The following is a 23,985-nucleotide window of genomic DNA, read 5'->3' on the forward strand; positions in this document are numbered from 1 at the left end:
GATTGAGTCAGGATGAGCACATGACCCCAGTCTGTCCAGTCAGAGCCTGTCCTGGGACTTTGGATGGGACGATTAGAAAGGAGGTGGGCTTTGGGGGCTGGGGTTGCTGAGAGTTGATGATGGATGATGTGGCCTGCCTGGTATCTAGCCCCAGCTTGAGCTCCCTGCTCCCTGTCCCTCTACCCCACCCTAACTAGGCAGAATTGAGCCCTCCTCTGTGTGTCCCAGACCCTGGGTTTCCTGTCTCCTGAGAGTCCAACTCACACAAAATTGAAAAGTTTTCTTGTTCATCTTCCTGTGCACGCCCTGAGGACTGGGCCTGTGTAGTAGGCTCACCGTGGCCACCCTAGCACTCACAGTGGAACATAAAAACCATGTGTGGCCCTGCAGCCAGCCCTTGGGAGAACGGTTCGTAGGTAAGTGCCCCCAACTCTGAGATCTGTCACAGCCCAGATGAGGCCAGCAACACAGAGCCACTGGTTACATCAACTCTCAGACCTGGCCACCTCCATAAGAACACTTGGCAATTCCACAGAACCATAAGAACCTTGACCTCTTGGAAACAGGACTTAACCAAGAAAACAGATTGATGAAAAATAATAAGGTTATGTTCCCTATTAAAATGTCCATCACTGGGTGAACTACATGGCATCCTTAACATCAAGGTCTCCCCTGATACCTGGTTGGCCCCACCCTGTGTCATTCTCTGTTTTTATCACTACCTGATTCATATATTTACTTGCTTATTTGTTTATTGTCTTTCCCCCCACCAGTCATTAAATTTTTGCCCCTGCTCTATCCCCAACACCTAGAACAGTGCCCAGGATTAGTAGGTGCTCAATAATATTTGCCAAATAAAAAAAGTGTCTGAATGAACTATGAGTCTTTGTGTTGCACACTAACTATGACTGGGCACCTTTACTTAATCCTCATGACAGCCCTACAGGGTAGGTGTTATTTTCTCCTTACAGATGAAGAATATGAGGTTTGGAGAGAGAAAGTGATTTGATCAAAGTCACAAGGTAGTGAGTGTCCCCAAGAACCTTGGTTTCCTTTACTCAAATTGGAACAAAGGATGAGAAATCCTGCTGGGCAGTGGCCCTCATCGCCTCCATCACTGTCTCACACCTGAGTGATGAGGGTTTAACCAGAGAAAGGAACTTCCTGGGAGACTGGGATTGGGGCCCAGTCCTGCGCAGTTTCAGAGCCTAGGATGCAAGCGAGGAGCCTAAGGACCAGTGGAATATCCAAACAGACTGCATCTCTGGCTGAGATCTGGTTTCAGGCAGAAAGATGAGAAAGCTGCACACAGCTCCTCAAATGAGTCTAGGGATGATCAGAGTGTCCAGGAGCAGGTTGGTTGCTCCTTTCTTGCTGATGTTTCTCAACAAAGAGTCAGCCATTGAAATTATTGGAACATACATATTTTTTTTTCAGGTCGATCAAATATTTAAATGTTTTTTTAAGTGAACTATAAAAATACTGAAGAAACAAAGGGAGAAGATTGTAAAATCTTAGAGTAGAGAAGTCCTTCTGAGTATGTCACCAAACCCAGAAACCATAAGAGAAAAAAACATTTATTTACATTAAAAATAAAAAGTCTATGTGGAGTAATATTCCATTGTATATGTGTATTACTCAGCCATAAAAAGAAACGAAATTGAGCTATTTGTAATGAGGTGGATGGACCTAGAGTCTGTCATACAGAGTGAAGTAAGTCAGAAAGAGAAAGACAAATACCGTATGCTAACACATATATATGGAATTTAAGAAAAAAAATGTCATGAAGAACCTAGGGGTAAGACAGGAATAAAGACACAGACCTACTAGAGAATGTACTTGAGGATATGGGGAGGGGGAAGGGTAAGCTGTGACAAAGCGAGAGAGAGGCATGGACATATATACACTACCAAACGTAAGGTAGATAGCTAGTGGGAAGCAGCCGCATAGCACAGGGAGATCAGCTCGGTGCTTTGTGACCACCTGGAGGGGTGGGATAGGGAGGGTGGGAGAGAGGGAGACGCAAGACGGAAGAGATATGGGAACTATATGTATATGTATAACTGATTCACTTTGTTATGAAGCAGAAACTAACACACCATTGTAAAGCAATTATACTCCAATAAAAATGTAAAAAAAAAAAAAGTCTATGTGGAAAAACCCACCATCAAAACCAAAACACAAACATAAAACTGTAACTGGCTACAAACAATGTACTTGCAAGTCATTTCAAAATAAAGAGCTGATTTCCCTAATATATAAAGAGCTCTCATAAATCAATAAGAAAAAGACCAATGGCCCAGTAGAAAACTGGGCACAAGATACAAAAAGACCATCTACAGAAAAGGAACTACAAATAATGTCTCTCAAACCTGTGAAAAGTTGGTTATCCTTTCCTATTAAGATAAATGGAAATCAGAGACTTCCATGGTGGCACAGTGGTTAAGAATCCTCCTGACAATGCAGGGGACATGTGTTTGAGCCCTGGTCCGGGAAGATCCTACATGCCTCAGAGCAACTAAGCCCATGCACCACAACTGCTGAGCCTGTGCTCTAAAGCCCACAAGCCACAGCTGCTGGGCCCACATGCCACAGCTGCTGAGGCCCACCTGCCTAGAGCCTGTGCTCTACAACAGGAGAGGCTACTGCAATGAGAAGCCTGCATGTGGCAACGAAGAGTAGCCCCCGCTCGCCTCAACTAGAGAAAGCCCACGCACAGCAACGAAGACCCAACGCAGCCAAAAATAAATAAATAAAAATTAATTCATTTTTAAAAAGATAAATGGAAATCAAACTAAACTTGCATATTTTTTACTTATAGGTAAAGATTAAAAACTTTAATAATGGGCTTCCCTGGTGGCGCAGTGGTTGAGAGTCTGCCTGCCGATGCAGGGGACACAGGTTCGTGCCCTGATCCGGGAAGATCCCACATGCCGCGGAGCGGATAGGCCCGTGAGCCATGGCCGCTGGGACTGCGCGTCTGGAGCCTGTGCTCTGCAACGGGAGAGGGCACATCAGTGAGAAGCCCGTGTACCGCAAAAAAAAAGAAAAACAAACAAAACTTTAATAAAAAAATTGCAATGGTCAAAGGATGGGGAAATAGACTGATTGGTGCAACCTTCATGTAGGACAATATCTACAAAATTATTAATGTGTATTCCCTCCCCCCCTTTTAAATTGAGGTGAAATTCACATAACATAAAATTAACCATTTTAAAGTGAACAATTCAGTACATCCACTATGTTGTACAACCACCACCTCTGTCTAGTTCCAAAACATTCTTTTTTTTTTTAATTATTTATTTATTTATTTTTGGCTGAATTGGGTCTTTGTTGCTGCACGTGGGCTTTCTCTAGTTGAGGGGAGCAGGGGCTACTCTTCTTTTTCTATGGATTTACTTATTTTGGATATTTAATATGAATGGAAGCTTAGAATATGCGACCTTTTGTGTATGGCTTCTTTTTTTAAATATTTGTTTATTTATTTGGCTGCACCAGGTCTTAGTTGCGGCATGTGAACTCTCAGTTGCAGCATCTGGGATCTAGTTCCCTGGCCAGGGATCGAACCTGGGCCCCCTGCATTTACAGCATGGAGTCTTAGCCACTGGACTACCAGGGGAGTCCTGCATATGGCTTCTTAATATAACGTTTTGGAGGTTCATCTACCTTGTAGCATGTATCAGCATTTCATTCCTTTTTATGTCTGAATAGTATTCCATTGTGCACATATGCTACAATTTGTTTATCCATTCATCCAGTTGATGGATATTTGGGTTGTTTCCATCTTTTTTTTTTTTTTTTTTTTTGCGGTTCTGGATGCGCAGGCTCAGCAGCCATGGCTCACGGGCCCAGCCGCTCCGCGGCATGTGGGATCTTCCCGGACCAGGGCATGAACCCGTATCCCCTGCATCGGCAGGCGGACTCTCAACCACTGCGCCACCAGGGAAGCCCCTGTTTCCATCTTTTGACTATTATGAATAGTGTTGCTATGAACAATGAATGCCTTTGACACAACAGTTCTATTACTAGGCTGATCCTACTAATATGCCCACGCAAAAAATTGAAAAAAATCTAAATGTTCATCATTGGGGGGCTAGCTACATAAAGTCTGCATATTTGCAGAGACTGCTCTGCAGCCCTCAAAAGGAACAAGGCAGCTCTTCAAGGACTGATACAAAAAGATAGAGGTATCTTATGTGAAAACTTCAGGTGCAGTATACAGTGTAGAGTATGCTATCATTTGGGTAAAGAAAAGGAGGGGAAGAGGAAAGATTTAACATATATATCTATATAATTTTTATTTATCCATTTATTTAAAGTGAGATATAATTGACATATAACATTGTATTAGTCCAAGGTGTACAACATGATTTGATATATGTATATGTTGTGAAAGGATTACCACAATAAGTTTAGTTAATATCCATCACCACCACAGTTACAAGTTTTTTTCCTTGTGATAACTTTTAAGATCTATTCTCTTAGCAGCTTTCAAATATACAATGCAGTATTTATTTATTTATTTATTTTTTTAGCTGCATTGGGTCTTTGTTGCTGCACGAGGGCTTTTCTCTGGTTGTGGCGAGCAGGGGCTACTCTTTGTTGCAGTGCGCAGGCTTCTCATTGCAGTGGCTTCTCTTGTGGACCATGGGCTCAGTAGTTGTGGCTCGCGGGCTCTAGAGTGCAGGTTCAGTAGTTGTGGTGCATGGGCTTAGTTGCTCCGCAGCATGTGGGATCTCCCCGGACCAGGGCTCGAACCCATGTCCCCTGCGTTGGCAGGTGGATTCCTAACCACTGCGCCACCAGGGAAGCCCTACAATACAGTATTGTTAACTATAGTCATCATGCTGTACAGTACATCTCCAGGACTTATGTATCTTATAACTGGAAGTTTGTACCTTTTGACCCCCTTCATTCATTTTGCCTCCACCTCCCACCACCTCCTGCCCCGCCACCTCTGGCAACCACCAATCTATTCTCTGTATCTATGAGTTTGGGTTTTGTTTTTTGTTTTGTAGATTCCACGTATAAGAGAGATCAAGCAGTATTTGTCTTTCTCTGACTTATTTCACTTGGCATAATGCCCTCAAGGTCCATCCACATTTTTACAAATGGCCGAATTTCTTTTTTTATGGCTGAAAATATAAAATATATAGAATATATATAATAAATTAAACATGTATTCTATATAGTGTATAGAATATATAATAAATATATTCTATATAATATATAGATTCTATATTATATATATATATATATATACACACACATATATAAACTTTCTTTACCCATTTATTCATTGATGGACACACAGGTTGTTTCCATGTCTTGGCTATTGTAAATAATGCTGCAGTAAACATGGTGGAGGCAGATATCTTTGAGGTAGCGATTTTGTTTTCTTCAGATAAATATCAAGAAGTGGAATTGCTGGATCATATAGGAGTTCTATTTTTAATTTTTTGAGGAACCTCCATACTGTTTTCCATAGTGGCTACACCAATTTACATCCCCGCAACAATACACAACAGTTCCCTTTTCTCCACATTCTTTTGCCAGCACATGTTATTTCTGGTCTTACATGTTTTTGTTTTTGTTTTTGTTTTTTTGCTTGAACTTGCACAGAATACCCCTGACATCTCTGGAAGGATCCACAAGAAACTAGTAATATTGGTTGTCTTCAGAGGGGGGAACTGTTTGAGCCATAGTGAAATGTATTAAATTTTTTGAATTAAATCTAAAATAAATCTTGTCAAGAACAGATATGGGACTCAACAAAAGCTATTTTCATGGTGCATGAAAAAAACATAGCATAAAAATCTTTTTCCTTTTTCTAAGCTTGCTCCTTCCCCCGTCTCCATCCCTCACATGCTGACTGAGTTAGCTGAGGCAAGGTCTCCGGCCAGGAGGGGGCAGGCTTGGGTTCCTTCCAGCGGTTGAGAGAAGGGTGTCAGGATAAGGGTATAACTGGAAAGTGAGGAGTTGCATGGCCTCCAGGGAGGACTCTACCCAGAAATGAAGACAGACCCACCCCAAGGAACCTCACCTACAACTTCAGGCACTGGAGACAGAAGAGCCTGGAGGCTTCTGGAGAGAAAAAAAGGTAAACAGAAGCCAATCCAAAGGCCTGGGAATGACAGGGGCACTGGATATCAGCAGCAGCAACAGCCAAAAAACAATGAACAGAGCAGTCAGAAAGAATTCTGAGCCAAAATATCAATCAAAAGCAAAGGCAGGGCTTCCCTGGTGGCGCAGTGGTTGAGAGTCTGCCTGCCGATGCAGGGGACAAGGGTTCGTGCCCTGGTCTGGGAAGATCCCACATGCCGCAGAGCAGCTAGGCCTGTGAGCCATGGCTGCTGAGCCTGCATGTCTGGAGCCTGTGCTCTGCAACAGGAGAGGCCACAACAGTGAGAGGCCCGCGTACCGCAAAAAACAAAAAACAAAAACAACAAAAAAAGGCAGAATACAAACCCTTTCAGAATTGCAAGGACCCAGAAGATTACCAGGACCCAGTCATCCTTTCTTGGAAAGTTGTTAGAGGATGTGCTTCAGCAAAATGACGGAGTAAACCAAGAGAGTCAGGCTTGGGATCCAGGCAAGAGCAGAGGCTCCCAGGAGCCTAGGGAGCCAGAGGAGCCTTGGTAGCACTGGAGGAACACTTAGGTCAGCTTGGAACAGGGAGGATGGGATTGCCATAGGGCTCCACATGGCTCTGAAAACTTAAAATAGTTAAGCTGGGCAACAGACCACCTGTGACACCTGGCTGCCAGGAGCTTCTCTGAATACACCTAGAGGACAAGATCTTCATCTACCCAGGGGAGTCCAAGATGGTGAGTTTGGGGAATAAACTGTGTTTGCATTGTTTCCTCTAGTTTTAGACTTTAACAGCTTCTGAGCCATTGGCTGGTGGGATGAGGAGGTTACCACACTGATAGAATTGGGTTTGCCTCACTCTGGGTCCCTGGTCCATTTCTGTCCTGATGACAGGTTGTAGCTCAGGTGTCCTTTGGAAAGCTTTCTCTGACTTCTCCCCCTCCCCCTTGCCAGCTGGATCAAGCACCACCCACCAGGACTTCCACCATCACTGCAGGGGAGCTCATTTCCATTAGTACTGCACTCCTGTGCCTAGTGCTTGGGGCCTGACACACATGGTGGGGTCAGTAAATTAGCTCCCAGGCTACCCTGGAACTGAGTCATTTGAGGGAGGGGCTGTTGGGCACAGCTCCCTGACCCAGGAACCTTCTTCCTTGGGTGGAGGGAACTCCCAATGGGGCAAGGCTGGCCTCCTGGAGGAAGTAAGGCCTAGTGAGCATATGCTGGGCTTGGGTGTGGAGGCGAAGGTAGGGACTCCTCCTGCAGCCCTCCCTGGGCCCTGGGCTGTGGGGCCTCAGGGGCTTTGGGTTGTCAAGCCTGCCTTCCTGGAGGAGGGAAGGGGAAGAGAAATACCCTCTGGGGGTTCTGAGTCAGCTGCACTGTCATAATGGAAACAGCACAGCCCTGGGTGTCAGGACACTTCCCCTCTGTGGGCCTCAGAGTTCCCCTCGTTATGAGATGGAAATAACAGTCCTGCATAGGGAGTTGGGCTTCAGTGACAGAGGGTGACAAAGCACTCTGTTAACATGCTGCTGACCCCGCTGACCCAGTGGTGGTAGGTAACCAGGAGTTAAGAGGCTGCAACATCTTGCCTCCAACCCAGATGAAAGTCTTTCACTTCCCTTAGGCGCAAGTCTGAATTCTGACCAGTTGGAGTCTTTTGGGGACCATGGATTCCTTTTGTCCATCAGTCACTTGCACTCTAGTGAGGCCCCTGCTGTCTGTCTAGAGAGGACATCTTGATTGGAGGGGCAGCTGTTTAGGAGACCTGGCCTTGAGGGCGGGAGCTGCTTGTCAGGATAAGGAAGGCCAGGGTGACCACCAAGCCCCATCTGGGAGTGGAGGGTGCCAGGCCGAGTGGGTAGGCATGGAGGTCTCCTGAGGGAACACTGTGCTCTGAGACTCTTACTCAATGTGTCAGTCTGACACCTCCAAGGACATCTTGTTCCCATCTTGCCCTTGCGTAACGTCCGGGCCCAGCAAGAAGAGGCCTGAGGCTCTGCCATGGACACTGATCCAGCCCGGAGGCCCAGGTGTGCTCTCATCGACCCCTACAGCCTCCCTGGGTAGGGAGGAGGGACTTTTCCCTCTCAAAGACTCGTGCCCCTTACGTGTGGGTGAATGTCAGCCTGCTCAGGTTCCTGTGTGAGCCGGGCCAGCGTCTTCGTCTATCTACGCCTCAGCGTTCTTGCCTGTAAAGTGGGGTTGATAACAGCGTTGGCTGATTAGGAGGCTTGAGGAGCCGGGTGGCACCCAGGCCGCCCACAGACTCCGGGACGGCGGGAGGTTGGGGTTTGGGGGCGTCACCGCCCAGCCGGCCCCGCCCCGCCCCGGCCCGCTTCCTCCTCCCGGGTCGGGCGGGCGGTGCCGTCGGCCCAGCCTTCTGCCCGGCGCCCCGCGGGCAGCCCCGGGCCGCTGCGCCATGTCCGCCAACTGGTTCCGGCGCCGCTTCCTGCCAGGGGGTCCGCTCCCCGCGCCGCGGCCGCCCCGGCCCCGCGCCAGCCCCGTGCCCTACCGGCGGCCCCGCTTCCTGCGCGGCTCAGGCTCCAGCCCCGGCACCGCCGACGCCTCGTGCCGCCCGGACGCCCGGCCAGTGCGCAGCCCGGTGCGGGGCCGCGCGCTGCCCTGGAACGCAGGCTACGCCGAGTGAGTGCCCGGCCCCGAGCGGCCCCCTGCCCCCGACACTCCCCGCTCCCTGCGACTTTCAATCCTGAGGCCCCGACCCCCACCCTGTGATCCTGCCTGGGGTCCCGTGCTGACCGAGAAAACAGGCCAAGCTGAGTGAAGGATCCCGCCTCCCCAACCTTGTGGATATCTCCCTCTTGTCGGCACTTCCGCACTCTTGACAACCTCCCCTATTCCACCTCAGGTCGGGAAGGACCTGCCCCGCTGGGGCTTTCAAAAGAGGTAGGGACACTGGGTAGAATTCCAGCGTTCTGGGCTTTGGAGACTCCCCCCCCCCCACCCCACACACACACATCTCACCCTGGGTTATGGCCTGTGCAGCATTGGACAGGGATTCTGGCTGAGGAGGGACAGGGGGTAGGCAAGGAAGCCCCACACCTCCGCAGGCAGACTTGCCCTTACCTCCCGGCCCAGGTCAGCAGGTAAGCTCCAGATGGGCTGGGCCCTGAGTTTTGCTTTAGCTGTGACGTTACTGAACAGTTAGCAAATTTCCAGCATTTGTTTGTCCAGGTGTGTGTCAGGGACAGCATGGGGGCTGTTACTCGAGGGAGGGTTCCTCTCTGTGTTCCAAATCTGTTCTCTGTGCCCATGGGGGCATAGGTGTGTCCCTAAAGGGTCACTGATCACTTCCTGGCCTCAGGATCATCAATGCAGAGAAATCTGAATTCAATGAGGATCAGGCGGCCTGTGGGAAGCTGTGCATCCGGAGATTTGAGTTTGGGGTTGAAGAGGACCAGGAATGGCTGACCTTGTGCCCAGAGGAGGTGAGTGCAGCTGGGCCTGAGCCCCTTTTACAGGCTGGGGCCAAGATTGGGGCCAGGACTGTAGACTGAGGTTCTTGCCCTAGTGCCCTACATTCAGCCAGGGGACAACTGGGGAGGCCAGGCAGAGCCTGACGCCAAGCCCTTCCTGTGCAGTTCCTGACAGGTCATTACTGGGCACTGTTTGATGGTCACGGTGGTCCAGCTGCAGCTATCCTGGCTGCCAACACCCTGCACTCCTGCCTGCGCCAGCAGCTGGAGGCCGTGGTAGAGGGCATGGTGGCCACTCAGCCCCCCATGCACCTCAGCGGCCACTGCATCTGCCCTAGTGACCCCCAGTTTGTGGAAGAAAAGGGCATTAGGGCAGAAGACTTGGTGGTCGGGGCTCTGGAGAGTGCCTTCCAGGAGTGTGTGAGTGTGACCTTTGGCTGGGAAAGGAGGGCAGGTTTTACCCTCAGGGACCTGAGGGACTCTGGGTTGTGGGGTGTCCCTGCACATGATGGTGATCACCCTGGATCTTTGGATTGGGAGGACAGATTGGGTTGGTTGGTTTGTTACTAAACAGTTATCATAACACCACCCATTTATCCAGTGCCTACTATATGCTAGGTGCTTTTACCTGTATCATCTTGTTCCACACCCTGTTGGTCCTTGGTTTCCCTTCCTCACTGTTTTGAATAGGACTTCTCTACCTCCAAAGGGATATGTCTAGATCTCCTGACCACAGGGATCTTGGAGTCATAGCTAGACTTTGCGCTGGGACTGCCATGCTTGCTAGTGGGGAAGTAAACTGTAGGGTGAGGGTTGGGGACAGTGGTATGCTGGCAGTACAAGCAGCAGCTAAAGTAGCCTTGGTTTGCTCCAGGATGAGGTGATTGGGCGAGAGCTGGAAGCCTCAGGCCAGGTGGGTGGCTGCACAGCCCTGGTGGCTGTGACCCTGCAAGGAAAGCTGTATGTGGCCAATGCTGGGGATAGCAGGTGAGTGAGCCCGGAGGGTGGGCAGGGTGGGGTGGGCAGACAGGCAGCAGAGGCAGTGGGGACAGTGAAAGGGGGAAGTCGAGAGACAGAATTGGGGAAGATTGGCTGAATTGTGTACTTAGCATGTGTACTTAGCATGTGTTGAGTGTGAGGGCGGACAGCAGATGCCAGGGAGGGCAGAGACCTCAGGGGCCAGGCCAGATGGCTGCGGCTTTACCCTGCAGGCCTTAGGCAGTCATGGGGGCCTTTGAGCAAGGGATTGTTATGGGCAGAACTGGCCCCTGGTGGTTGCAGAAGGGGCCGGCAGGAGGGAGGCTATGGGTAAGGATGGAGGCTGCCCCACAGACCTCTCCCTCTCCTCTAAAACCTCATCCAGGGCCATCTTGGTACGGAGGGATGAGGTACAGCCCCTGAGCTCTGAATTCACCCCGGAGACTGAGCGGCAGCGGATTCAGCAGCTGGTAGGTGCCCTTGGCAGAGGGAGGCTGTGCAGCCCCAACTCCTGGGCCACCAGAGGGAGCCTGATCTGAGCATGGCCTCCCTATTCCAGGCCTTTCTCTACCCTGAGCTTCTGGCTGGTGAGTTCACCAGACTGGAGTTCCCTCGGCGACTGAAGGGGGATGACTTGGGGCAGAAGGTTTTGTTCAGGGATCACCACATGAGCGGCTGGTGAGCGAGGTGGGGTTGGGGGACACAGTGGGGAGAGCCCTGGGGTCCAGGCTCAGCTGTGTGGCCTGGGGCAGTCCCCTTCTACCTGGGCAGGGTGGGCCCTGTGTTGGGGCTGGTGAGGTGGTTAAGTAGGGCCTGGGTTGATACTGGGTTTGCTCCTGTTAGGAGCTACAAGTGCGTGGAGCAGTCGGATCTCAAGTACCCACTGATTCATGGACAGGGTAGGCAGGTCAGTGAATGGCGCCTCCAAGAATCTCTCTTAAATTAAATTGCCCCCTGTAGAGGTGGGAGCTCCTTTGTCCCTTGTGGGGAGCTTTGGCTGGGGTCCTAGGGACTGCTCCGAGGTCAGAGGCTGTTTCTCCCTCAGCCCAGGCGCCCAGGGCCACAGTCCACCTCTTGTGTGCTTTACTTGTACATTTGCTGGGGCTGTTTGCTGTCACCTCATACCTCCCTTGTCTCCAGGCTCGGTTACTGGGAACACTGGCTGTCTCCCGGGGCCTAGGAGACCATCAGCTCAAAGTCCTGGACACAAATATTCAGCTCAAGCCCTTCTTGCTCTCTGTCCCACAGGTGAGGGGGCAATAGCCTACACCAGCTTCTATCTGCCCAGAAAGGCAGACTACGCAAAGTTGGCTGGAGCTGGGAAGGGAGCCAGTGAGGAAACCTTAGGCTTAACTTGCAGGTGACTGTGCTGGATATGGACCAGCTGGAGCCGCAGGAAGAGGATGTAGTTGTCATGGCGACTGATGGGCTCTGGGATGTCCTGTCCAATGAGCAGGTGGCACGGCTGGTGCGGAGCTTCCTCCCTGGCAACCGAGAGGACCCACACAGGTACTATAGCTGCTGGGGATCTGCCTGGGCCTGAGTTGGTGCCAGCAGAAACACCAAGAAGTCATGGCTGAGAAGACAACACTGCAGATGAGTCCGGCTAACAGTTGGCCAGGACTAGAGCTATCTCAAGCTTCCTGGGGGTGACTGTGGGTCCCAAAAATCTCTGAGTCCAGACACCCATGGTCCAACCTGTGGCCTTCCCAGGCTTGTGGCTTGCCTGGCCCCACAGTTAAGACTGCATTGCTTGGGTCCTCAGTGTCCAGCACTGTGCAAGTTCTCCCTGAGGGCTGGCCTTGCCTCTTTGCTCTGGCCCCGAAAGTACATCTGCAGGATGGTCCCCACAGGTTCTCGGAGCTGGCCCAAATGCTGATACACAGCACACAGGGGAAGGACGACAGTCCCACACAGGAAGGGCAGGTGTCCTACGACGACGTCTCTGTGTTCGTGATTCCCTTGCACAACCAGGGCCAAGGGCGCAGTAGCCACTGAAGATTCAAACATCGCATCCCAGAACCACTTACGGGCCAGGTGCATTGTGAGCGTCCACCATGGTCAACAGCAGGTCTGCCTGCCCCACCCCCAGACCCAGCCCTGACCCCAACCCACTTCAAGGGAAGCATTTCTACAAGGCAGTCAGAACTGGAAGAACGCAGGGAGTCCAGCTCCCCAGGTCCCCCTTTGGCAGGCAGGGAAAGAGTGCTAATATCAATAATGTCTGGCAGAGTCACTTTACAACTTAGGAATCCATGTAAGCCTCCTCAGATAGGATCCTTAACAGCCCACTATATTACTCCCAGATGGGGACAGCTGGACTATGGGCATTGGCCAAGGATGCCAGGAAGGGCAGACAGCCTGTGTTTGGATCCAGGTCTCTAATGCATGAATGTCAGATTGTCTACTCAAACAACCCCCAAAGCCCATGCAGTGCCTTATGGGAAGCCTCGTATCTGCTAAACAGCCATCTTGAAGCAGCCCTTGGAGAGAGACCAGTTCAGGTCCTACCCTGCTCCCCTCCGTGCTGGAGGAGAGGCACAGGCCCAGGGGCTAAAGCTGGGGGAGAACTAAGGGCCAAGAAGGAGCCCCAGAGTTGGCTGAGTAGTGAATGCCCCGATTACTGCTGCTGCCTCTAGCCCAGTCTCCCAATTGCTCCTCTCTGGCTCCAGCCCTGCCCTAGGCTGATGCCTCAACACCACCGTTTTGTTGTTCCCCATCACCTTCCTATTAAATGTCTGTGTGCAGAAGAACCCTTGTGAATCGTGAATTGCTGTATAGCTTGACATTACAGTATACCTTTTGCTTTTTCTTGTTCCCTTCTAAAAAAATCACTCTTAGCCTTAGCTCCATCTTACAAGTTTGCCTATAGTCAGCATTGTGTTTTCTCTGTGGTGTCCCCAGTTCGCAGCTTGGGGTGAGCCCCAGTGAGACAACTGCTGCCCAGGGAACAGAAAGGAGGTCTCCACCATCATCTGTGGGCTCTGGGCTTGAGGTATTGGAAGGGATGCCTTGTTTTTTTAAGGCAAATTATAGTGATTTTAGTATAAAGTTTATAGTAAATTTATAATAAAGCTAGATTTACCGACTCGAGACAGCAAGTCAGTTGGGGCTCCAGAGCTGGCTGTTTGATGAGGAGTAGCTTAGTTCTTCATGTTCCTCACAAGACTGTTTTTATCATCCAGCACTTGCCAAGGCTCAAATGCTCAGTAAGTGTTTGTTGAATTATTTGTTGAATTTCATGACCTCAGCCTTTCCTAACTCTTCCCTGGTCTACTCCTACTTTGGTCTACAATTGAGATTAATTCTTACCAGGCAACTCACAGCCCTAAACTGCAGCCAGAAAGGACAAGGGCCAGTAGGCCACAAAACTGATGGTTAAACTTGTTTATTTAACACAATGGGGAGACTTTCAGACCTCCTTTCCTGCCCATTAACTCATTTTAGACTCTACTTCCTGCATGTTCTCTAGGGAAGAGATAGGAAAAACTAGGAAACTACTCATTTTTTACCTTGTCATATTCCATAGCCCAGCACTTCTGGGCCTACATCTGTCCGCAGCTGGTCCTGAGAAAATGTGGTTGGCCCCAGAAGCTCTGGGCAGCCTCTCCAGGACTCTAATTAGGCAGCTGGCAAGAACAAGAGTGTGCCCTACCAGCCTGCAGTTTTACTTCCTCTTTCCTCAGCAGTCCCCACCCCCACCACTCACCTTCCTTCCCCCCCACCCCACCCCAGCAAAGCGTAGGCAGTATCCTGTGCCTGCCAACCAATCACCCACATCAACTACTGAGCCTGCTTGCCCCAAGTCTGCTTTGCTTTCCTTCTGATCCGGCCCACTGCCTGGTCTTGCTCCTCACACCACCAGGCTGAAACCCAGGGAGTGGGCAACAGTGGGTCTCTCAACTGCGAACAAGCCAAACTGACAGGAGTGACCACTGCAGGGGCAGCCACTGACTTACGTGTTCATGTCTCTCAGCAGAGCCAAACGCTGCAGTAGCCCTCCCACCAGGCCGTGAGGGGGGGACTCTTCCTGCTTGAGCAGTCGTGTTGAGAGCCTATGCATGGCCTACCACTCACAAGGCGGGATGCTCCCTCTGCTGACCTCTAGAGTCCTTGGCCAACCTCTAATGACCATGCGCAAAGTGGCAGGCCAAAGGTGTTGCAGCTGAGGATGCTACTAGTGAGTTATCAACTCACCAGCCAGGCAATGGGTTTACAAGCAAGTGCCCAGGCCTTCTGCCAGAACTGGTACAGGAGCCTCAAAGGCACCCCACTGTCCTTGCCCCCCACAAACCAGGGCCTAGGAGGATGAACCTTATTCCAGCTAGAGGCTGCCAATCTGATCAAGGGTTGAGGTAACAGTGGGGGATGAAAGGCAGCCTGAGGTACGTGCCAGATGCAGTCTTTGAGGATCTCAGGCCGGCCTTTTCCTGGTCACTCATTTCTGGCCCTATGGCTGCTTATTAGAACCTGGAGTTGAGGAGACCCAGGCTGCTATGCATTGAGAGCTGGATCTAGGGGTTCCTCCCACCAGCCCACAGGCCTTAGTCACCAGGGGCAGTCCCAGGGAGCCCAACAACCCATCCACACAGCATTACAATGAGTCCCAGTGTGAGCTAGGAGATCTAACAGGAGACAACCCATCCCCTCCCTCCAACTCTAGGAACCAGGCAAACAATGCTATGAAAACTCAATGGAAGAGGCTGCAGCCATAAAATTCTGTTTAAGACAGATAACATGGAAAAAACGTTTATATGTTAAGTACAAAAAGGACATAAAATTGTATATACAGTAGAATAACAACTATGTAAACACACCAAAAATCTATGCACAGAAATGTCTAGAGGAACACTAAACACCAAAAGATTAGCAGTGGTAACATTTTGGTGGCAAACTGATTCTTTTTAAAAGTCCCAGATTTTTCTTAATAAGCATTAATTACGATTGCAACGGTTTTCTTAAAAAAAAAAAAAATACCACACTGGCTGGTGGTTGAGCAGTGCAATGTCACTGTCACATATAAATCAGAGGCTTTGGCCCTGACTCTTGAGAGCGTGGTGCGCCCCCCACCCCCAGGAAAGCTTAAGCACCTCTGGCTCCTACTGAGGGTGTCCTGGCAGCCCTGGTGCTCCTCAGCCTCTCTGACCCACAGACTCTTTTCTCCCTTAATTCTGCCTTTTCCCACTACCACATCATCTTCGGTCACTTCCAGCTGCATCCTTCCCTCTCCTTCCCAACTCAGGAGCCAGCTCTGCAGCCACAGGTCCCCATAAATAGAAGCAGTGCAGTGCAGTGCATATTTTCAAAGGACATGGTGCCTCAGCTTTGGACACGCAGGAACTCAATACAAATCATTTTCCTGCTGATAGACAAGTCATGGTGGCTGCTCTGGGTACAGATATGTTAATTATGCAGGCTTTCTTATTAACCTGTAGTTCCAAGTACTTTCTCTGAACAGTTATTCCTACCATGAATTTTCTATCCTGGAAAGCCAGGGGTAGGCAGTAACAGCTCAGATCACTTGGTTTCTAAAAGTCCCTCCACGCTGAGAATGCAGAGCTATACGGTGTGTGGCACCTCAGAAGCTGCAGATTCCAGCCTATGTCTGGGAAAGACGTATGCCCCTTGCTTTTAAGGTTATGGAACAAGCCAAAAAGTAACGGCTAAAAAAGCAAAACAAAACAGTAATTGCTAGCAATTCACAGCCTATTCCTGCTGCTGAACAGAGGCAGTAATGGCTTGCTTTCCCCACTAGCAGCTAGGTACTCTTGGGCAAGTCAAACATAACCTTGTTGAGCCTGTTTCTGGATCTGCAGGGAATGTGTTACTTGCTTAGATGTTTGGGAACTTAGTGAAATAATATGCCACTTGTCCTGCTCTAAGAAGGCCATGCAGGGGAAAAGGCAATGAGCTACGTGCAGCTCACCTCAACCCCGATCAGGAATCCTCCCTCTCCCAGGAGAAGGCAAGGAAAAGAAGTTAAGAAAGCAGACATACCAGGTAAACAGGAGTGACCTATAATTGGCAAACAAGCCTCAGACAAGCTGAAAATGCTCTGGTTCCAGCATCCTGTCCCCAAATGCTGGGAGCCAGACACAAAAGGCATGCAAAAGTGACTGTCACACACATACAGGCGCAGACAGAGCATCACTGGGCAAAAAGGGGGCTAATACTGCAGAGAAGGCCCCAAAGTGCGGCTTGAGGAACACAAGGGAGTCATTCCAAGACCCTCACTTAGCTGCCATGGGACAGCAAACACTCAAAAGCTTTGCTTTTGTTCAGTCTCCCAAAGGGAAAAAGGTAATAGGGAAGACTAACACTTGTGACAAACACTATTAGCAAGAATGCAGTCTTTCTCCTGGGGCAGAGGACTCTATCTCCTTCAGATACTTTTTAAATATATATATATATATATATATATATATATATATATATATATATATACACACACACATACACACACACACACATATGCATACATACATATATGTATATATGTATGCACACACATGATATATTTAAATGAAGGTGTACACACACTGTGCTAAAATACAAACAACAGAAATTCCAAGTCATATATAAAAAGGCTGAATATAACATATAACATATAACACAAGCCTAGAGCCAGCTCCTGGTTGGGAGCTGGGGATGGGGTGGTATCATCTGGAGACTATGTACACAACTTGTAGTGGGCAGGGAAGGCATCAGTGTAAACAACTCAGACTCACTCCACAATACTGGCCCACAGAAAAGCGTGATGTATCTCATGTACAAAAATAGACGCCCACCTTGCTTCTGTATACAACCAAACTTGGCAGGCACCCAGAAGGACTGTGTGTTAGTTTTGATGACAGGGCACCACACCAAGCTGCTGCTAAACCTCCCAGCCCTAGGAAGTCATCTGCTACCCCTCCTCCCTCACCCAGAGCCTGAGGCACACCCAGATCATCCACCCTCACATGACTAACTTGCAAGCCTTCCTGGCAAGCAAGGTCCTTCTGTATCTGTCCCTTTCTGACCCTAAGATATATGGAGACTTATTTCTGTAAATATTTGGCACCTAAGTAACATGATGGTTGTGGATAATGCCACAATGACACAGGGAGAACCAGTAACAAGACATGCAGGGTGAGGGCAAGGGGCACTGAGCTGCCCCAGCATCTCAAAACCAGAACTGTGGCTTCCCACGCATTTATGGGGGTGGGCAAAGGGATGTGCAGAATTAACAACTTCACCGACTCCTCAGCAGCAAATACATTCAAAACTGAAGGTGTCTTGAGGGCCCCACTATACCCTAGTCACGAGTCTGGTCACTCCTCTGGAGGAGCTCGGTGCAGTGACAGCTGGAAAATCTGAGTCCTGATTGAATCTGCCGCACCAAGAGTCCTTTTGAAGAAGCTTGGCAAAGTAATTTTTTTCTTTTGAGCAAATGTACAGCACATCCTTGGGAAGGCCATGTGGAAGGATGCTCTCCAGCCCAGTCAAATGATCCAATCTCACTATTATCTTAGTTCCCTCTGAGTTTTTTCCTACTGGCCACCCTCGCTGTACAGAAAACAGCCAAGCACTATGCAGGTCAGTCATCAATGGTGGGCAACCAGAAGGCCTGGATGGAAGGAGAACATAAGTCAACTTTAAAAAGCCAAGCCCCTCTCCTCATTTCTGAGGGTTTTTCTTACCCCTCCCCAACCATCAAGGCACCCAACCCCAAAGTTAGAGGAGTTATGGCTGGTGGCCTTCCCTCCTGACCAGTTGACTCTGGCAATCTGTGGACAAACACTCCCCCATCTATGTGAAAGTAAACGTTGTCTAACTTCCACCATAGTGGTCCAGTGGTAAAGAAAAGAAGAAGTGCTGTCTGGGGAGGTGGGTGTTTGGCCTCACAGCTAATCTACCAGGTGACCTCAGACAGACCCTCTCATTCATGAGCTGTAAAAAATGTGAGGGACTGGACTGGATGGTTTTGCTGCATTTTTTTCTGACACTGTTTTCTTTGTTTAAAAAACAAACAAACAAAAGAAATGGAGCAATGTGTTCTGGGTAGGCTAGTAATGAAATGCCTCATACCCAAATACCCAGGTAGGTTTAGGAGATGCCAAGAGGAAACTGGAGGCTGAGACTCACTGATGTTTTGTTCTGCTAGTGTTGTCTAGGAAGAGACAGGGGCCTGGAGAAAACTCTAACTGGTGAGTTGTGATCAACTGTAAGAATTTCTGATGAACTCAGCATAACCTGAGAAGAATGGAAAACTGAAAGGTTACAGCCACAAAAGGCTGGTTCAAAGTATTTTAAGAAGCCAAAACGCTGTGAGGCATAGCCCCAGGTAGTTTGGGCATAAAACCAGGAGCCAGAGCAAAAAAACTGGCCTAAGATCTCCTGGGAGCTCGCGATCCCAGGTCATGGAAAGAAGAGCAAAAGTGAAAGACCAGAGCAACCAAAGATCAGATAATAGAGGTGAAATAGCCACCAGCTGAGAAACATGAACTTGCGTGCTTGTAATTGTACCTATTTAGAACACAGCTCACTGTGCTCATTGAAGGACCCACCACCCCAACTGGAAAGGGCCCCTAGATGAAGGACATCTCCCGTTGTTCACATACCATGTTGGAACAAGCACTGGCAAAGGTCATGAACTTGGGGTTGAACTGCAAACAGGTAATGGGGCCTGTGTGTTTACCATCCAACACAGCTACTTTTATACCACTCTCTCCATTCCAGACATGGATCTTGCCATCCTCTGAACCTGAAGAGAATGATCAAGGAATATAACAACAGCTCAAGGCACAATACAAAGACAAGTGGCAAACAGACATGGATTGACATCTGGAGAGAGGCCAAGCTTCAGGACCCAGCCACCAGCAGAAATGGAGAGGGAGTAATGGCAGTGAAGAAAAGACACTTTGGGAACTGATCTAGACCCTAGTTATTTGTTCCTAGGCAAGTCACTTCCCCTCTAACTTCAGTTTTCTCATTTAAAAAGGGGGCTGAATACGATCACCCTACGAACATCTACACTAAGATGACTGAATGAAGGGTTACATCAGTGCTTGTAGAGTTTAACTCTATGATGGTCCAGGGAAGACCAACATTAACGCCCGTTCCCAGAAAAGAAAGCAAAGTCAGGACAGTTTAAAGACACTATACCTTTGACATAACGTGCTACACAGAAATCTGAGAAACTCTATCTCAAAAGGATAATAAATAATATCTTAAATTAGTTAAAACTAACAGAAATAACATAATGCACAGTACCAGATAAGTAACACCCAAGGGGCGGGGGGATAAAGGAAGCTTACCAATCATAATAAACTGCGAGTCTGGAGTAAACGAGGCCTCCAGTGTGACGGCTTTGCTGTTGGCATAACCCTAAAACAAGCAGAACAATTCTCATTACAGTGCCATTAACAAAAAATAATGGCCTACAAACACTGACCCCAGCACATACATCTTCTTCTTCTTCTTTTTTGATTAAAAAAATTTTTTTACAGTAAAATATAGATAACAATTTACTATTTTAAGTATTTTTAAGTGTACAGTTCAGTGGCACTAAGTATACTTAAAATGCTATGCAACCATTACCATCTTCTGCCTCCAAAACCTCTTCATCATTCCGAACAGAAACTTCATAATCTTTAATAGTAACTCCCCATTTCCCTCTTCCCCTGCTCCCTGGCAATCTCTGTTCTACTATCTATCTCTATTCTAGGAAACTAATATAAAAGTGGAATCGTCCAACAGTTGTCCTTTTGTGTCTGGCTTATTTCACTTAGCATAATGTTTTCAAGGTTCATCCATGTTGTAGTACATACATCACCTTCCTTTCTGTGAAACCCTTTCTTCCTCATGCACAGTGCTATCAAGGTTTCAAATTTGGCTACCACCCTTTACAATTCACCCCCTTATCCCCAACTCCATATTCAAGGGGGCAAGAAAATGTTTATGGTCAGAAGTTTATTATATTATCTAAACACCAAACTTGAGTCACTGGGTGAGAAGTGAATGTCTCAGAATCCAAAAGAAATAATGCCACGTGCAGGAAGAAAATGCAAGTCCATGCCTCGATGAGTGAGCCAAGGACAACTGCCGGTCTCCACCAACTAGCTAACACAATTCTCAGAAGGGATGAGCATGGAAAAAAGGTAGAGTATGGGGAAAAAAACACGGTTAAAAGTTGTCAGCTCACCCCAAACGTATGCATCACCACTCCCTTGAATGCATCGATCAGACGGATGAAGCTGCCATTGGTGGAGATGAGGATGAGTTTGCCATCATTGCTGAACTTAAGCCCTGTCCACTCACAAGTCCGATCATACTGCATCTTAAATGTCGCAAATGGCCCCTGCAAAAGACAGACAGCAGCCCTAGGCCCAAGGCACATCAATAATTCCTTCTGCCAGAGCCAAATCTCATTCTATCCCTTTAGATTCCTTTTTGACTAGGGAAAGCAGAAGATGAAGTACTGCTCTGACACTTTCTAATATCTACCACATACCTCCTCTACTGTAGAAAAAGGCTCTTAAATGTCCATCTCACCCTTCAAAACTTCCATAATATCAAGACGGTTCAAAGATTCAAAGATTTACCTTATCAAAAGAGCGAAGATCATAAAGTTTGACCATTTCAGAATTGACACCTGCAGCAAAAATTAATCCTTCTGGATCAAAAGAACAAACTGGCTTGCCCTGTAAATGCATGAGACCCTGAGAAAAAAGAAATTTTAAAAAAGTTAATGAACCCAGGATGCTACCAAAAGCAAACACAAAACTAACTAAAATGAAGTTAAAAAAAACCTGGTCTCCATGCAATTGATTTCAGATCAACCCTAACTGTATAATTTTATAGACACTGAATTCAAATAAAAACAAATCCCTGGAGTCTAAAATATATAGCTCAAAGGCTCCAGGAAAACTGCTTTTAAAGCACTAAGCCACAGATCATAATAAGTATGCACCGGATTAAGGTATTAGCTTAATTACCAGCTACCTACCAGGAAAAGATCTTCTCCAAAATTTAAAGACTCTGGGATCCCAGGAAAGAATCACTGCTTTCCCCCTTCCTTGAGAGGGAGAGTTGAAAACGCTTAAAGTGTAACTGTGAGGTAACATTACCTGGCAGTTAGGAGACCGGAGATCCCAGAGCCGAATGGTCTTATCAAGAGACCCAGAAATGAAAGTATCATCCACAGGTGACATGGACAAGGCCACCACCCTGCAATGCATCAAGATAAATAGTAGTTGAAGTGAAATATTAACAAAAATTGGATATGAACTCTAAACCACTTTACCTGCCTACCTATACATATGTGTTCTCCTAAAAACTCCATTTTAAGAAACACATACGCAAGCAATCTGGAACAATCAAAGGCAATTAGTATAAAAAAGCAACTTAAAGCTACAGCATAAAAATAAATGATTCCAATGCAAATCAAATCATAATGAAATACCACTTCATACCCACTAGCAAAGCTATAATCAAAAAGAGAGATAACAACTGTTGGTGAGGATGTGGAGAAACTGGAACCCTCATACACTGCTGGTAGGAATGTAAAATGGTACAGTTGCTTTGAATAAGTTTTATACTTCCTCAAAAAGTTAGAGTTACTATATGATCCAAACATTCCACTCTTAGGTATATACCCAAGAAAAATGAAAACATATGTCCAAAAAATCCCCCGTACATGTATGTTCACAACAGCATTATTCATAATTACTAAAAAGTGGAAACAACCCAAATATCCATCACCTAATGAATGGATAAAGAAAACGTGTTATTGTCATACAAGAATATTATTTGGCAATAAAAAAAATGAAGTACTGGGGCTTCCCTGGTGGTGCAGTGGTTAAGAATCCGCCTGCCAATGCAGGGGACACAGGTTCGAGCCCTGGTCTGGGGAGATCCCACATGCTGCAGAGCAACTAAGCCCGTGCGCCACAACTACTGAGCCTGCGCTCTAGAGCCCGCGAGCCACAACTACTGAGCCTGCGAGCCACAACTAGTGAGCCCGCGAGCCTAGAGACCGTGCTCCGCAACGAGAAGCCACCGCAATGTGAAACCTGCGCACCACAACGAAGAGTAGTCCCCACTCACCGCTACTAAAGCCCGTGCAGCAATGAAGACCCAACGCAGCCAAAAATAAATAAATAAAAAAGAAAGAAATGAAGTACTGATTCATATTACAACATGTATGAAGTGAAAGAAGTCAGACACAAAAGGCCACATATGATCTGGTTCCATTTATACAAAATATCCAGAATAGGCAGTTATAGAGACAGAAAGTAGATTAGTGGTTGCCAGGGGCTGGGAAGAGGGGAAATGGGGAGTGTTAATGGGTACAGGGTTTCTATCTGGGGTGATGAATATGTTCTGGAATTAGATAGTGGTGATGGTTGCCCAACTCTGTGAATATACTAAAAACCACTGAATTGTACACTTTAAAAGGATGAATTTATGGTACTGAACTGTATCTCAATTAAAAAAAAAAAAGCATGATTCCTTAACTGGAGGTTTGTGGACTATACTGATGTTCTCAAACCTGAGTGGCACCAGCATCACCTGGAGGGTGGGTTAAAACAGACTGCTGGGATCCACTGCCAGAATTTCTAATCCAGTAGGTCTGGGGTGAGGTCTGAGAATCTGTGTTTCTAACAAGCTCCTCAGTGATGGTGAGACTGGTGGTTTGGGCCCCACACTAAGAGAACCACAGCCCTATGCTAATAGCCTATGCTATATTTCTGATATGGGTCCCCTCTTATGGTTACACCAGTCACTCACTGAAAAACACTTCTTCCAAGGCCTCATCCTGAGCTCTCTTGTCCCCTCTGCTCATGTTCTTGCTCTGCCACGCTCTGCGTTGAAGACACCCATCATCTCCCCGGCATTTGGGCCCAGCCCGTGGAGAAGGATGGCATGTGACTCCACTTTACTTGCCTCTTTCTTGGAGCATGCCACGGCCCTAACCAGAGGGATCCTTGAGGTCCGTGGGCTATGACCTGTACAGTGCCTATAAGTCTGTAGTACATAGAGGAAGCCCTTGTGAAAATGGACACTCAGATGGCTCTTCCTTCTGGGTGTTATGGAAGAGTAGTTCCACATTCTGCCTTGGCTAAAAAACGCTTCACAGACAAAGGAGCTGGTGTCACAGGTGAAGATTACAGAGGAAATGTTGGTGCTATACTGTCTCATTTTGACAAAAAAAAAATTGGAGTAAAAAAAGCGGATCAAATTGCACAGCTCATTTGTGAATGGGTTTTTTAAATGTAGAAATAGAAGAAGTTCAAATTTTGGATGACTCTGAAAGGGGTTCAGGAAGTTTTGGTTCCACTAGAAAGAATTAAAATGTATGCCATGAGTAAAAAATGGAAAAGTGTATTTTTTCTTAAAGTTTTTGACCAAAAAAAAAAAATTCTTCCAATATAACTAAATTAACATTTGCACTAGATCATCAACTTAAAAATTTAAAAGATACTATAAGCCAAAATTT

General features: G+C 47.7%; 2 protein-coding genes and 1 pseudogene across 5 annotated transcripts in view; 2 read left to right on the top strand and 1 right to left on the bottom strand.

Annotated features, from left to right (window-relative positions):
* Nucleotides 1–3,764: 3,764 nt before the first annotated feature.
* The window catches only part of WDR82 (WD repeat domain 82), a 31,292-nt gene continuing 11,071 nt past the window's right edge, over nucleotides 3,765–23,985 (bottom strand). The window contains exons 4-9 of one of the 2 annotated variants that reach the window (XM_022572946.3): nucleotides 21,614–21,713; nucleotides 21,089–21,205; nucleotides 20,689–20,844; nucleotides 19,802–19,871; nucleotides 19,106–19,248; nucleotides 15,223–18,111 (exon numbers count right to left, since the gene is read on the bottom strand). In XM_022572946.3, coding sequence (XP_022428654.1) covers nucleotides 18,082–18,111; nucleotides 19,106–19,248; nucleotides 19,802–19,871; nucleotides 20,689–20,844; nucleotides 21,089–21,205; nucleotides 21,614–21,713 — 616 coding nt within the window. In that variant the 3' untranslated portion in view covers nucleotides 15,223–18,081. Of the gene's footprint in view, nucleotides 4,814–15,222; nucleotides 18,112–19,105; nucleotides 19,249–19,801; nucleotides 19,872–20,688; nucleotides 20,845–21,088; nucleotides 21,206–21,613; nucleotides 21,714–23,985 lie in introns of those variants that run through there. The other variant, XM_089919437.1, reaches the window with a different exon arrangement.
* PPM1M (protein phosphatase, Mg2+/Mn2+ dependent 1M) lies at nucleotides 8,479–13,258 on the top strand. 3 transcript variants are annotated; one of them, XM_022572948.3, is made up of 10 exons: nucleotides 8,484–8,736; nucleotides 9,416–9,539; nucleotides 9,693–9,947; nucleotides 10,402–10,514; nucleotides 10,891–10,975; nucleotides 11,065–11,183; nucleotides 11,349–11,412; nucleotides 11,646–11,753; nucleotides 11,866–12,014; nucleotides 12,359–13,258. In XM_022572948.3, the coding sequence occupies exons 1-10, from the start codon at nucleotides 8,513–8,515 to the stop codon at nucleotides 12,501–12,503; spliced, it is 1,386 nt and encodes a 461-aa protein (XP_022428656.2). In that variant the 5' UTR covers nucleotides 8,484–8,512; the 3' UTR covers nucleotides 12,504–13,258. The 3 variants fall into 3 exon arrangements, with proteins under 3 accessions (XP_022428657.2, XP_089775558.1, XP_022428656.2); XM_022572949.3 differs by lacking the exon at nucleotides 11,646–11,753 and having other exon boundaries at nucleotides 8,479–8,736; XM_089919432.1 differs by lacking the exons at nucleotides 11,065–11,183; nucleotides 11,349–11,412 and having other exon boundaries at nucleotides 8,480–8,736.
* Nucleotides 19,429–23,950, top strand: LOC149748285 (deoxyuridine 5'-triphosphate nucleotidohydrolase pseudogene; annotated as a pseudogene).

The sequence above is a fragment of the Delphinapterus leucas genome, chromosome 10 (assembly GCF_059928025.1).
Source record: "Delphinapterus leucas isolate spDelLeu-1000000601 "Yukka" chromosome 10, BTC_Dleu_Yukka2, whole genome shotgun sequence".
In the NCBI taxonomy this organism is placed as follows: domain Eukaryota; kingdom Metazoa; phylum Chordata; class Mammalia; order Artiodactyla; family Monodontidae; genus Delphinapterus; species Delphinapterus leucas.